The sequence below is a fragment of the Apodemus sylvaticus genome, chromosome 6 (assembly GCF_947179515.1).
Source record: "Apodemus sylvaticus chromosome 6, mApoSyl1.1, whole genome shotgun sequence".
Classification (NCBI taxonomy): domain Eukaryota; kingdom Metazoa; phylum Chordata; class Mammalia; order Rodentia; family Muridae; genus Apodemus; species Apodemus sylvaticus.
This window is the reverse complement of record NC_067477.1, coordinates 13,868,691-13,882,351: the sequence shown is the minus strand read 5'-3', so window position 1 is coordinate 13,882,351 and position 13,661 is coordinate 13,868,691. Positions and strand designations below refer to the sequence as shown.

General features: G+C 49.4%; 1 protein-coding gene across 2 annotated transcripts in view; it reads left to right on the top strand.

Annotated features, from left to right (window-relative positions):
- Positions 1–13,661, top strand: part of Wdr25 (WD repeat domain 25) — a 129,297-nt gene that overhangs the window by 94,942 nt on the left and 20,694 nt on the right. For both annotated transcript variants that reach the window (XM_052185034.1, XM_052185033.1), the window contains exon 5: positions 430–560. In XM_052185034.1, coding sequence (XP_052040994.1) covers positions 430–560 — 131 coding nt within the window. The remainder of the gene's footprint in view (positions 1–429; positions 561–13,661) is intronic.

The window sequence follows — 13,661 nt, the reverse complement described above, 5'->3', positions numbered from 1 at the left end:
CCAGCATGCCAGGTCGCCCACACCTGCTGCACTCTGTGACAAATCTGTCTCCAATTTCATGAGGATTGTAAGATGATCCTGGAATAAATGCCAACCAACTCCAGTTTTAGATTTTAGACTCCTGGGTAAACAATCTGTGTTACTATGCAGCCCGAGAAACTCTCTGAACCTCCCTCAGCCTGTTCTGAGCCATGTTGGTGCATGGTTTAAATGAGATAATGCAAGCCCCTCTCACAGAACGTGGGAGAAGTTGAGTTCTGGGATCAGCCGCCTGCATTAGCTCTGGGTCTTGGCGGATCTGACAGGAAATGGGAGCAAGCTGCCATGCTCCTGTGTTTGCAGGGGCCCTGGTGAGCTGTGTGAACACTTCCTCTTTAAAGACTTGTGGTATGAATACTTTCTCACTTCTTCTGTCTGTCTGTGTTTCAGGAACCCAAGTGTTCAGTGGTCAGAGTGACTTCAGAGTCACCACCTTGAAATTTCATCCAAAAGACCACAACGTGTTTTTATGTGGCGGCTTCAGCTCTGAGATCAAAGCTTGGGACATGAGGACTGGCAAGGTGACGCCCTTCTTCTCAGGCTGTCCTTTCACGTGGGGTGTGTGTGTGTGTGTGTGCACGCATGCATGCGCGTGTATAGAACAGAGATCAGCCTTGTGTTCTTCTGGAGCTATACTTTGTATTTTGAGACATAGTCTCACTGGAACCTGGGCCTTGCTGACAAGGAGAGGCTGGCTAGCCAGAGCTCTCCAGGGATCTACCTGTCCCTGCTTCCCCAACAGTGAGTGTGCAATCTCATGCCATTCCCCCTGACCTTTGACGTGGGTTCTGGAGATGAGTTAAGGGAGTTGTGCAGCCAGGTCATGATCTTTGACTAAGTTGTGCAGTCAGTGCTTGCTGGGCCAGCCTTTCTATGAGAATTTCTCTTCATAAGGTCAGTAAATAGGGACAAGTCAATACCTGTATATTTGAGGCAGAACAGTTGGGCTTCATATTTAAAGAGGGCTAAGAATCAGTCTTAGAGGTTTTAAAGAGAAGTCTTGAGTTATGACACATTAAAACATCCCAGGTAAGAGCCTATGCAGAGTTTCACCAGGAAGATTTGTTGAGTACCTATTGTATGTGGAAAATGATTCTGCCTGGAGTTCTCCAGAAGATAGGCACTCTGGTGCAGAGCACATCCTGTATGTACATGTGTGCATGTGGACAGCAGCATAGTGCTTTCAGCTGTTAGGACAGGGCTTCCTGGAGGAGATGCCGACCCCAGGCTGCTTTCAGTTCTTAGGCGGATAGAGACGCAGTCTGAGACAGTCTTGTGCCCTGTTCCAGTTGCACGGAAGTTGGCAGGGAAGGAAGAGGGCAGCAGAAAGTGTCCTTTTGCATTTCATCATGAAGGGACCAGTGTTGTTGGGTCTTTAGCACCAGGGAGACACGCCCAAAGGCATCCTTGTCACTTGGAGTTTCCACAGGCCACTGTGCACCATGCCAGCATTCCAGGGAGGTGGTGCAGGCTGTGGAAGGGCCGTGGGCTTCTGAGCGGAACCTACAAAGGTCCTTCTTCAGGGTACTTGATGGCTCTTTTTCTTGAGACACTTCCTAAGTAGATCCATACACTTTCAAAACACTACTTTGCTTTTGCAAAAGAAACTTTTTTCGCAATAGTTGGGAAAGAGGAATATTACAAATAAACTAATGGACATTGTGGAATTTTTTGAAAGCACTGGAACATTTTCTGTTTAGGACACAGATACATAATAAATAGAAGGAAACATTTGATCATGGCATGTAAATCAAAAACTTGTAGTGGGCGTGGTGGCACATGCCTTCAATTCCAGCACTCAGGAAGCAGAGGCAGGCCAACCTCTGAATTCAAGACCAGCCTGGTCTACAGAATGAGTTCCAGGACAGCCAGGGCTACACTTGTCTTGAAAACACACACAGACACACAGACACACAGACACACACACGAAACCTTGCAAGCAGACCCTTGGCGTGGACCACTGTATGACCCAGCTCTCCTGTCAAGGTACACTCTGTGTTTTTAGCCTCAAAGTTTAAACACATAAGAAATTACCCACTATGGATGCCATCTGATTTAAGAGTTTGTTGAAAATACCAGCTTTCCTCTCGGGGCAGACGCCAGCTGACGAGCTCTGGGGAGAAGCAATTAGAAGCAGATGTTGCTGCTGCTGCTCTCGGCACGTTTGCGAGTCTCTCCCGAGCTAATACCGTGGGTGAAGGGATCTGTGTGCTGCTTGTTTTCCCTTCCTCTTCACCAACAGTCCTCCCACATGGGGTCACACAGAGTGGGTGGGGCACACTGCTTCTGTTTGCATCAGCTGGGCTCTGGGGACAACACACTTGCCAGTTTTGACAGCACTGCTGAGCACCCCACCTGCAGAGGCCCTGTCCCTGGTGCTGAAGCCTGCAGTAGACCAGGCTGGCTTCAGACTCCGTGGACAGCAGTGTGGCCCTTTTCTGACTGTCACGGCTGGGTAGCAATGGGCACTATGGGCGGAAGTGGAGGGACACAGGCCTTGGCTCATGGTCAAGCTGAGATTCCCCGTGTCAGTGCCCAGGAAAGGAGTGCTTCTGGGATAGCAACGTGCCCTCTTACGGCAGGCAGTTCAGGGAGGTGCCAGTTAGCCAGCCAGAGGGATGGGGTGGTGGGTGTGTGTTTGCTGCCTCTGCTCCCCGTCACCTCCTGCACCCCCTTTTCACACAGAGTTGGTCTGCTCTTTTCTTTTCACACCCTAGAATCTGTGTTGTTGGTATTGCTGCTGCTGTTGTTTTAATGGAACTTATAAGGGTTTTGCTTGAGGTCAAGTTTCAGTCACATGCTTTTGGTGTGACGTGCTCACTTGTTCCTGCCTTAGTTCCTGTGCCCAGAACTGCATCTGGTAGGTTTCTATGTAGAATGAATCAGAAAAAAAGGACTTCTTTAGTTCACCTGTTATTTTGTAAATAAAGTTTTATTTGAACATAGCCATAATCATTCATTTATGTCCCATATGGCTACTTTTGTACTGCAGTGACAGAGTTGAGACTATGTACGCAGCCTGCAGAGCCTCAAACACATACCAGCCTGGCTGACCCTGGGTCTGGAGAGACCTGCCTCTGGTCCTGGTATTTGTGACCCTCTAACAGTGTGGGGCCAGTACCTGGCCGCGCTCCATGCCTTCTCACAGACTGCTTATTCAGAGGATTTTTTTTCCCCCAGATGGTTCTCTAGCCAGCAATGTTTGGGTCATTTTTCTTGTTTTCTCTCAGTGGACAATTAAGGTTTGCTCTGTCATGCAGTCCACAGCAGTAGCATCTTTGTTCTCAGAGCTTTTCCACACCAGAGATTTAGGTCCTGGAGCTCAAGTCTAATAACTCAAATTATGAGTCAAAGTAGGTTGATGGTTTGCAGGCGAGGAGCGGCGTCTGCCATCAGGATCAAGGGCGTCAGGCCCGTCTCTGCTGGACCACAGAAAGCAGGCAGCCTCACCTGAGTGAGGGCTTCGGGCACAGGGTCTGATGAACACTGGGCGTGTAACTTTGAAGCTCCATGCTAGCCAGTAGGCTTTCTGTATCCTGAAACTCAGCAAAATGTCAAACGCTGGGATTCTGCCTGGGTCCAGCCCAGCCCAGTTCATTATGGGAAACGGGCTGCTTAACTCTCTTCCTCCTTTCCTTGGCTTATCTCTTGCCATGGCTTGCTCACTGGAGTCCTTCTCATCATGGCAAAGTGCCTGGCTTTGCTTCCGGCATCTGCAGGCTGGACCCCACATGAGCCAGTCACACTAGCTGGCTGGCCGGCCACTGCTGTGGCCATGTTCTCTCAGTACTTCCTTCAAGCACCAGCTCTGAGAGGGCCGTTGTCGGAACTCAGGTGTCCTTAGTCTGACCTTCATGATGCTGTGGGTCCCTCTCTCCAGGGCCAGAGGTTTGAGCTGTGGGGGACTTAGGGTCACACCCTCCTCTTAGAGCAGAACAGGCAAACAGGTGGTAGAGGGAAACAGGGAGGGTGTCTACAGAGCAGGGTTCTCAGCTACACTCCCTGAGGAGAGATACAACCCTCATTAGGATGTAGATTTTGCCTCCTGTGGTGGGGAGGGTTCTGCCTGTCAGCAGAAGATGGGAGTGGAAACCTTTGAGAAGCTAGTCTGGAAGGCCATCTGAACCTCTTGGTCCCTGACATCCCTCATGTAACATCCCATGGGCCTTCTTCTCAGTGCATCTGTGCCATCTGTGACCTTTCAGCAGCTTCTGCCCTCCTTGTGCACCCACGGGCTTCTTTGTTCCAAGGTCCAGTTATCTCTGCTCCTCTACACTTTGTCCTCCAACCAGCCTGCACCAGAGCAGCATCCAGGCCATGTGGCCTAGCCAGCGCTGCTCTGTGTAGAGGACAAGGACTCTTCCACAATGGCATGTGAAGGCACTTTGCAGTTCTGAATGATGGTCATGTGGGCACTAAGGAGAACTTGTGTGGGGAAGAACTGTGTGAACCAGGCTCTGTGGTTCTTGGCCAAGGCTGGGCTCTCCAGCTCCTGCTTCTGGTGGGATCTAGCAGCTCCTAGCCTCCTGTTTCCAGTCTGGCTAGATGAGACCCTGGCTCTGAGCCCTGCATGGCGCGGGAGCCGTGGAGGTGGCAGGAAACTGAGACATAGACCCAGCATTCTGGGCCACCGCACTGTGTCCCATGATACTACTCACCTTCAAGGTCATTTAGCTTTGAGGCAAGAGTTAGAAAGAAAAAGTCATCAAAGCAACTCCTCCTCTCCTAAATTTGTTTTTTATAAGCTTCGTTAAAAAAAGTCTCAGCGGAAGCTTAGAAGTTATATCCCGAACTTAGCAGCTGGCTTTTTGTGAGGATGGAGCCCCTGCCTCAGCTGCGGTGCAGACAAGACCTGGGCTGGCAGCGAGAGCAGCCCTGGGATCTAGGACGGGTGTCTCCCAGCGTGGAGGAGTGGAGGCAGCTGCAGGCTGGTCCACATCCTTCCCCTTCCTGTGCCTTGATGCTGCGGAGGGGGCCGAGAGCCTTTGCATCTGAGTTCTGCTCTACTCTTGAGAAAGACAGCCGAGATACATTCAGACTTGCTGCCTCTGCTGCAGGCCCCCGCTGCTCCTCTGAACCTTGACTTCCGCCCCCTCCAGGATTCTCCCATAATATCAGCTTGGACAGGCCAGTTCACTTTACCTCTGCACATCCTGAGCTGCTTTGACACAGGTCATCAATATTTCATGTTTGTTCTACATTCTTTCTTTCTTAAGTGTTTAAAGGGACATTTTGACTTCTTGAATTGGCTTCTTGACCCCCTTCTGGAGCCATGTGTGAGGTCCCCTGGGACACGTGCCCTAACGGGAGGTGATGGTAGCTCTTGGCCTTGTGGGCCTCCAGCCTGGCTTTTGTCACCATAGTCCTTTGCCTTTAAACTAGAGTGTCCCAGGAGAAGGGAGCCTTGCCCGAGGCAGGAATTGGCCTCTCTGCTTCCATATTCCTAGAACCTAACATTGTGCTAAGCACACAGTAGGCTCTGGGAAAGAAAACCTTCCAAGAATAACTAATAGCTCTAATCAAGACTGATGGGAAGATTCTGAGTAGTTAACCTGTCCCGCTGGCATGCAGACAGAGGCACAGTCCACTGATCTCGCTGGACGCTGCTGGGGTGGCCTTCCCCAGGTGGAGCCTCCTCCCTGGGGAGGGATGGTCTGAGCTGAGAGGGGCTGCACCTATCCACTTTGTCCAACGGGTGGAAGCCTCTGGAAGCTGTCTGCTTCCCTGTCCTAGCCAGGTGGCCGGCATTGAGGGACCACAGCCTTGAGGCCTTACTGAGGGTGCTGGTCAGAGGCCTGAGCAGGAGTCAGGGTTTCTTGGGCCTGTGTGTCCCTGTGACAGTCGCTGGAGACCAGCTTCGCCCACACAATGCTCCCTGCCATCAGTTCTGGTGACACTGTAGGCAGGTTGCTTATTTGCCCTAATGAGGTTTTGATTACTTTCCATTCGTCTCTTTCATCTGTTTTATATTAAAACGCCTTTCTATCCGGACTGTTTGTCCTCTCTACAGTTCTGACTAAGCTTTGCTGTAAACTTTTAAATGTAGATGAGACCAGGAGACCAACAGAGCTGGACATGTGGGGAGAGAGGCATGAGTGGGACTCTGGGTGTGCTCTGCCTTTCCCAGGACCTCACCTGTCATGCGGAGGTGGCTGAGGCCCTGGGCCACCCCTCAAACCTCTGTCACCCACCCTGCTTGTACCTCTTTCTGTCCTAGAAGGCCTGGGAGGGGAGCCGGCACCATCCCAGTATACCCTCAGGCCAGGAAGTGTTACCCTGACCCCTGCAAAAGTAAGCCTGCTGCCTGCAGTCCAGAGAGGAAGCTGTCCCCAACAGGGTCAGCTTTCAAGGGGGGGGGGGGTGGGGGGGAGGCGGATCTGAAGCCAGGTGTTAACTTTCTCTAGCACAGGAAGATGAAACATTTCATTTGTCAATGTCACAGGTGTTTTCTGAGCTCTTAGCAGATACCAGGTGTTGTCACAGGGCGTGATGTGATAGCCCAGTTGGACCATCTGCTCCCAGGGATCCAGTCTGCAGAGCAAAGCCCACTGCCCAAGACACGATCTGTGTCTTAGGATGTCAGTTCAAACCCTGGGCAGAGGAGGGCAGTTGCTTCCTGGAGTCCAGAACCTCCAAGACCTGCCCCCTAACTTCTTCTCCAGAGTCTGTGTCCTTGGCTGAGCTGCCAGTGAGAGACGTGGGAGTCCAGAGGCCAGTGGTTTACAATGGCCAGTAGCACCTGCCCACTGGGAAACTCGACCAGAGACCGGGCTCTTTAGACATGTGACAAGTCTATAAAAACATTGTGCATGGATCTCTGACTTGTGTTTCCTCTAACAAGATATTTTGCCACTGGGGGAAATTATGATGTGCCCAAAGTTTCTCACTCTGAAGTTCTTAAAATTTTTAAATTTTAAATATAGATTTTCTTCCTTTACTTGACTTTCCATGACTAACAGTGTCCAGAACTCACCAGCTTGATGTCCAAGTTATTTTTATTTATCCAAGTATACGTTAAATACTTGATAATCTTTTGGAGACAGCTTTATTCAGATACCCCCTCTCACTTTTACAGTGCTCGCACGGGGGGTTGGGTGTATTTCCAGCACACAGCGGCCATCACCTCACACGGATGTGAACATTTTCATCACTGGTAAAAGGAGCCCTGTGCCTGTGGCAGCCTGGCCTCTGTCCCCAGGCCCTGTACCCCGGGGCCAGTGCCTGTTTCTAGCTGTCTGCTCTGAGCCCTGTTGAGCCCAGTAGTGGCCTTATTGTTTTCCTCCCTGCTGGACATATTTCATTTTCACTTGTTCAGTTTTTTTCTTTTTCTTTTTTAGAGACATGGCCTCACTCCATAGCCCATGCTGGCCTTGAACTTGCAACAATCTTCCTGTCTCCACTCTGGAATTCTGGGATTGCACCTGCGCTCATCTTCATAGGTCTGCCTTTTTGAAGGAATTGTTGACAACCTCAGCTGTGACTTGGCTCTACCCTCTCTGCAGGCTCAGTTTACAGTCTGATGCACTTTGATACTTTGTTACTAGTTGCGTACACCAGCAGGCTTACTGTGAGTGCCTGGAGATCTGATCTCTCCCTGTCCCGAAACACTTGGCTTTCCCTGATCATCTGCTGTTAAGATCGGAGTTTCTGCTTTTTTTTGATTATTGTGAGATAATTTTTTCTGGTTTGTTTGAGACATGGCCTCCGCTGCTTGAGCTCACGTTGTAGCTACTGTTGCATTCCTGATCCTCCTGCCTGTGGGTTGCCATCTGTGTGTGGGGTTGCAGGCCTATGCCACCAAACCTGCCTCTTGTCTGGTCCCAGCTGAACACCGTGCAGTTCCAGTGCTGCTCTCTTAGCACACAGACACTGTCGGTCTCTGAAGGAGTGGTGAACACTTCTACGATTTTAAGTTTGAGTGTGTGTGTGTGTGTGCGCGCGTGCGTGCACATGTGTGTGTGTGTATGTGTGTGCATGTGCGTGTGTGTGTGTGTATGTGTGTGTTTGTATGTGTGTGCATGTGCGTGTGTGTGTGTGTGTGTGTGTGTGCGCGCACACATGTGTGTGTGAGCATGCACAGAAGGCAGAGGAAGCCATCAGGCGTTCTTCTCTGTGACTCTCCAGTTTGTCCCCTGAGACAGGGTCTCACATTGAACCTGAAGTAAAGCCAGCAGCCAAAAGCCCCAGCCATCCTTGTGTCTCTCCACCCCAGCCCAGTGCTGGGGTGACAGGTATGAAATAACATGAGATTTTTATGTGGGGGGATTTAAACTTAGCTCTTCACACTTGCCTAACAAGTGCTGTTACCTACCCCTTGGCATCTCCGTAGTCCACGCTGAATGCTTTATAAGAGGGCTTCTTCAACTCTTTCCGCTTGCAGCTCCTTTTGCCCAGGAAGTTTTTGTGAATTCTAGGCATCTAGATATATAAAATATGTCTATAAATCAAACACTTACTGGTACTAAATTATAAGTAAATTTATTTTAACAGTTTTTTGATGTGCATGTAATTTATGTACATAACATTATTAAAGATGAACACAGATTTGTGTACTAATGAGATAGGTAGTGCACTTGTGTGTTTTTACACAAAGCATTCAGTGTGGGCAGATTATTTGATGCTGAAGGACATGAGCATCTTCATCATTTTTTAGAGTTGGTGGATATTCTAATTTTAAAATTGTCAGTGCTAAGAACACTGCTGTGCATAAACATGAAGTATAAAGTTACAGAAGTGTGTTAGGGTCACTTTAGAAGTTATTAGCCAAAATCCATTTAATGATGTGTGTGTGTGTGTGTGTGTGTGTGTGTGTGTGTCTGTGTGTGTACACATGTGTGGGAGCCGGAGGACAGCATCAGGTGTCAATCCCCAGATGCCAACCACCTTTTCTCTTTTCCTTCCCTCCCTTCTCCTCTTCCTTCTTTTCTTTTCTTTTCTTTTCTTTTCTTTTCTTTTCTTTTCTTTTCTTTTCTTTTCTTTTCTTTTCTTTTCCTTTTCTTTTCTCTTTTCTTTTTTCTTTTCTTCTCTTCTCTTTTCTTCTTTTCTTTTTACTCCCTCCCTCCCTCTCCCTTTCTTTCTTTTCTTTTTCTTTCTTTCTTTCTTTCTTTCTTTCTTTCTTTCTTTCTTTCTTTCTTTCTTTCTTTCTTTCTTTTCGTCTGTCTTTCTTTCTCTCTTTTTGTCTGTCTGTCTGTCTGTCTGTCTGTCTTTCGTTTCTTTCCCTGCCCTAGAACTTGCCTAGTGGTCCAGATTGACAGGCCAGCAGGCCCCAGGGGTCTGTTTCTCTCTTTCTCTTCTGCAATGGGATTATAAACATATACCACCATGCTTGGCTGTTTCATATATTGGTCCTGGGGATTGAACTCAGGTCCTTATGTTTGCTGAGAACTTTAACCAATAGGCAGTCTCTTTAGTGTCTTGTTTAATGATTTTTATGAAACTTGAGTTAGAAGCTCTGGCAGCAGTTAACTTTAAGTCAGAATCATGATAAAGCCCTGTGTTGTGCTTGTTTAACCCTGACATGCTGAAGAGCGGCAACAGGGAAGTGGTCAGAGGTTCTGCTTTCTGTTGATTTAACCATTGCACTTATAGAAGGATCAAAAGTGGCATGGCACCACTATGCCCAGCCTTCTTTCTTTTTTAAAATTTGTTTACATTTAAGTGTGTATCAGTCTGTATCAGTTGTGTTATGTGTCTTTGTGTGTCTGTGTCTTTGCATCTTTCTCTCTCATCTGTCTGTCTCTTTCTCTTGTGTGTGTGTGTGTGTGTGTGTGTGTGTGTGCATTCAGAGAGCAGAAGAGGTTGTTGGATCTCCTAGAGCTGAAGTTACAGAATATTGGGAAGTGAACTGAGGTCCTTTCAAGAGCAGCGCGCATGCGCAGGCATGCTTGTATGCCATGATGTACTTTGGAAGTCAGAAGACAACTTTAAGGAGTTGGTTTGTTCCTTTTACTGTGGATTTTTGGGTTGAACTCAGATTGTCAGGTTTCCTCAGCAAGCGCTCCTACCCACTGAGCCCCTTTACTGGCCTCTTAGCCACCTTTCAAGCTAAAATTTCATGGCACAGAATTCCTGGCTGCTGGTTTCCTCCTCTCGTCCCTCTGGCTGTTCTACCACATTGTCTTCAGGACTCCTGAGAGGAGTCTGCACATGGTTCTTGTAAATATGGCTCCTGGCTGCCTGGTGCTGGCAGGGGCTCTGGGGGGTGTGGGGTTGTGGGGTGGGGCACAGATTTAGCACCTGCCCTGTACTCTTGTCATCAATCTGAGGATGTTCGTACCATCGTAAGGATTTTGTTCTTCTCAGCTCTGTCATTCCTTAGAGCTTTGTGTGTGTGTGTGTACATGTGTGTGTATACGTGTGTGTATGTGTGTACATGTGTGTATACATGTGTATACATGTGTGTAAGTGTGCTCATGTATGTGGGTACATGTATGTATGTGGTGCTCATGGAGGCCAGCAGCTGACGTTAGGGTCGTCCTCAGTGCTCTGCACTGTGCTTGCTGTGGTGGATCTTGGATTTGACTGTTCTAGCTGGCCAGCCTGCCCTGGGACCTCTGCCTCTGCCCTCAGTGCTGAGATTGCAGGTGAGCGGTCATGCTTGCCCTGCTCTTTATTCTGCAAGGTGCTGAGTGTCTGTGCTCCCAGCGCTGCCCGGCCTGATATGCACTCCTCTGTGGTCCTCCCCTCTCTTCCGGGTTTTCCTCCACTTGTTTTCCTCTTCGCTTCTATAAATTCTGGCAATTGCTATTAAAATGTCCTCAGCCATCTCTAGTGTACCAACCATCACGTCGGAGGAATCCTTCATGTGTTTCCACTGTCCTTCCTGGGGCTCTCCGCTTGCCTGGAGTGCCCTTTCCTGCCTCTCCCCGTGCCTCACTAGGGCCACAGCATGGGGACCACAGCTTTTCCAGTGCCCGTCAGCCACTGCATCCACCGCACCTCGTATGGCCCTGCTCTGGCTGCTCCTCACTTGTCTCCAGTGCACCTTGGCATGCTTTCCTTCCCGCCAGTCAGGATGTGCCAGGTGGGCAGATCTGCAGAAGGACTTCCAGCACAATGGTGCAAGTTGTTTGCGTTGGGGAGGTATTGCCATTTAGTCCTGGCCTGTTCATGCCTCCATGAGCTGTGCCTTTCCTGAGGTGCGCATGCTTCGTAGTGCCTATGTCGCAACCTTAGGGTGGGGCAGGAAGGTCAGACGGGCTGGGTAGAAGAACTGTGTGTTCTCATGCCACACGGAGGGCTCTGAGCCAGCCAGGGTTGGCCACGCGCTTTCTGCACGTCTGTCAGGCTAAGTAAGCCACAGGGTCTTGGGTTCTGCTGACAGTCCTCCTGAGGGCAGGCACCGTGAGGGCAGCGTGCTCAGGGTATTTCAGCACACATCTTCCCTAAAGGCTTAGCACCAGCATGGTTTTAATCCCTGCTTCTTTTAGATTTTTGAATATTTGAATATGCATGATGGTATAACTTGGGGATGGGACTGAAGACTAAACACAACGTTTGTTTATATTTCGTTTGCGCCCTGTGTCCCGGCTGGAAGTTCATTTATATACTATTTTTAGTGTGCCTGCATTTCCTTTTGACTGCAGTGCATCATGTGTGGCCAGGTGCAGAATTTTCGACTCTAGTTTCTTGTAGACACTCAAAGGCTTCAGACTTTGAAGTGCTTTCCAGAGTTTGAGGTAGTGGGAGGTTCTTCCTGGTCTTGACTGTGACCTAGAGGAACTTGGGGAGGTAACCCTAGGCACTGTGCTGCTGGTGATTGGGACCCTCAGCCTCGAACTTTCATAGCGCATGCTTGGCCCTGGCTGGGCCTTCGTGCTCCACCATCACGGGCGCACAGTGGCGTCTTGTTTGATCTTTCCGAGGGTCAACAGAAGGTCGTTTGGAGCAGAGCAGCATTTCTTCATGAGTAAACTCAGGCAGTTCCACCTAAGCTGTGAAATGTGTGTGTAAAACTGGTTCCTAATATTCCTTCATGTCCATGTCAGTGGTGGGTGTCATGGTCCCTCTTCTCCACGTCTGAGCATGGCGTTCGTGTCATCTGTGTGCTCACCTTGGCTGGAGACCTATCAGTTGGTGCTCCCCATTGCTTTTCTGTTTCCAGCCTCACTGATTTCTGCTCTAATGCTGTCCCCTTCCCCTTGCTTTGTTCCCACCTGCCCCTCTCCTAAGAAGCTGGCAAGCTGCGTCATTAGATTTTCTTTTTTTAATGGAAACAGCTAAATGCTACCCAGGTTCCCTTTCTGCCCGTTACAAATAAAATATGCTGCTTTAATTCAATTTAAAAGTTTTCTAATTTTATTCTGACATCCTCTTTGACATATGGGTTTAGAATTATATTATTTAATTTCCAAACATGAAGATATTCTCCAGATATTGTTCTGTTATTAACTTCTAACCCAATTCTGCTGCAGTTGGAAACACAGGTTGTATGGTGTCCTCTGTTTGGACTGGTCTCCTCACCCAGAGTGGGCTGTGCCTACTGGCATGTGCCGGGAAGTCGTGCGTCCTCGGTCGGGCAGATAGCCCAGCAGTGCACGGGCACCAGGCTGGCAAGGGTTCTGTTCTGCACCCTTGCTATGTTTCCTGCACGCTCTGTTTTCATTATTGGAAGCCTCGAGGTCTCCAGCTGTAGGTGTGGGATTTGTCTCCCCATTTGGCCGATTTACTTCTTTATTTGTTTATTTATTTATATTTACTTTGTGCCATACTCTTGGGAGCTGCCACTACAGCTCCATGAAGGTCCTGCTGTGGGACCAAAGCTTCTAAAGAATAAGAAGAATTAAAGAAGGGGACAAGAGAAAGGAGCAGAGCAGAGGAGAGGAGGGACGAGGGCAAAAGGAAGGAAGGGAGGGAGGGAGAGAGGGCAGGAGGAGAGGAAGGAGAGCAGGTCTCCGTGTCCCCTGGCTCCATTCCTGCCTGTGTGTCCTGCTGCCCGCTCCTGCTTGCCTCCCCTCCGCACGCAGTGCGTGCTGTGTCTGCTCTGGGTCTGGGTCAGTGGCACTGGGCCGCCTTGGCTTGTTCCCACGGCCCCAGGCCTCTTCTTACCTCCTCTCTCCCATTTGGCCTCCTTTGGTTAGATGCCAGCTGTCCTGTGGGTCCCCATGGATGCCCCTCTTTAGGAGCTTTTCCACAGCCCCTCGCCCCCACCTGTGCCCCCGTGTGTGCTCTCGTGTCTGTCAGTAGACATACTGAGGGCCTGGCACGTCCAGCTGCAGTCATGGAGTGTCTGCACTCGCACACACATTCCGAGAGAACGGACGCTGGCCCACAGCACACCCTCCAGCAGCACACTGCTTGGCTTTTAACCAGAACTTTGAATTATTTTTTTAAGTAAGGTATTCCGTGCTTCGTCTCATCCACCTGCTCACTGAGCATTTGCTGAGCTCCTGCTGTGTGCATGATTTCTCCCTGGTTTGCCAGACTTGAAGACGCGGCAGGAAACGCCTCTGCCTATGGCAGTGCTGTCCGCTCACACAGTGCGCAGCCAAAGGATGGTGAGGGCTCCAGTGTTTAGGCAATGCCCATGTGCTGGCGACACATGTACACACATGTACATATATGATCATTAGCATTTATTATACAGAACATGGGTTTCATTATGGTATATATGAATATAATGA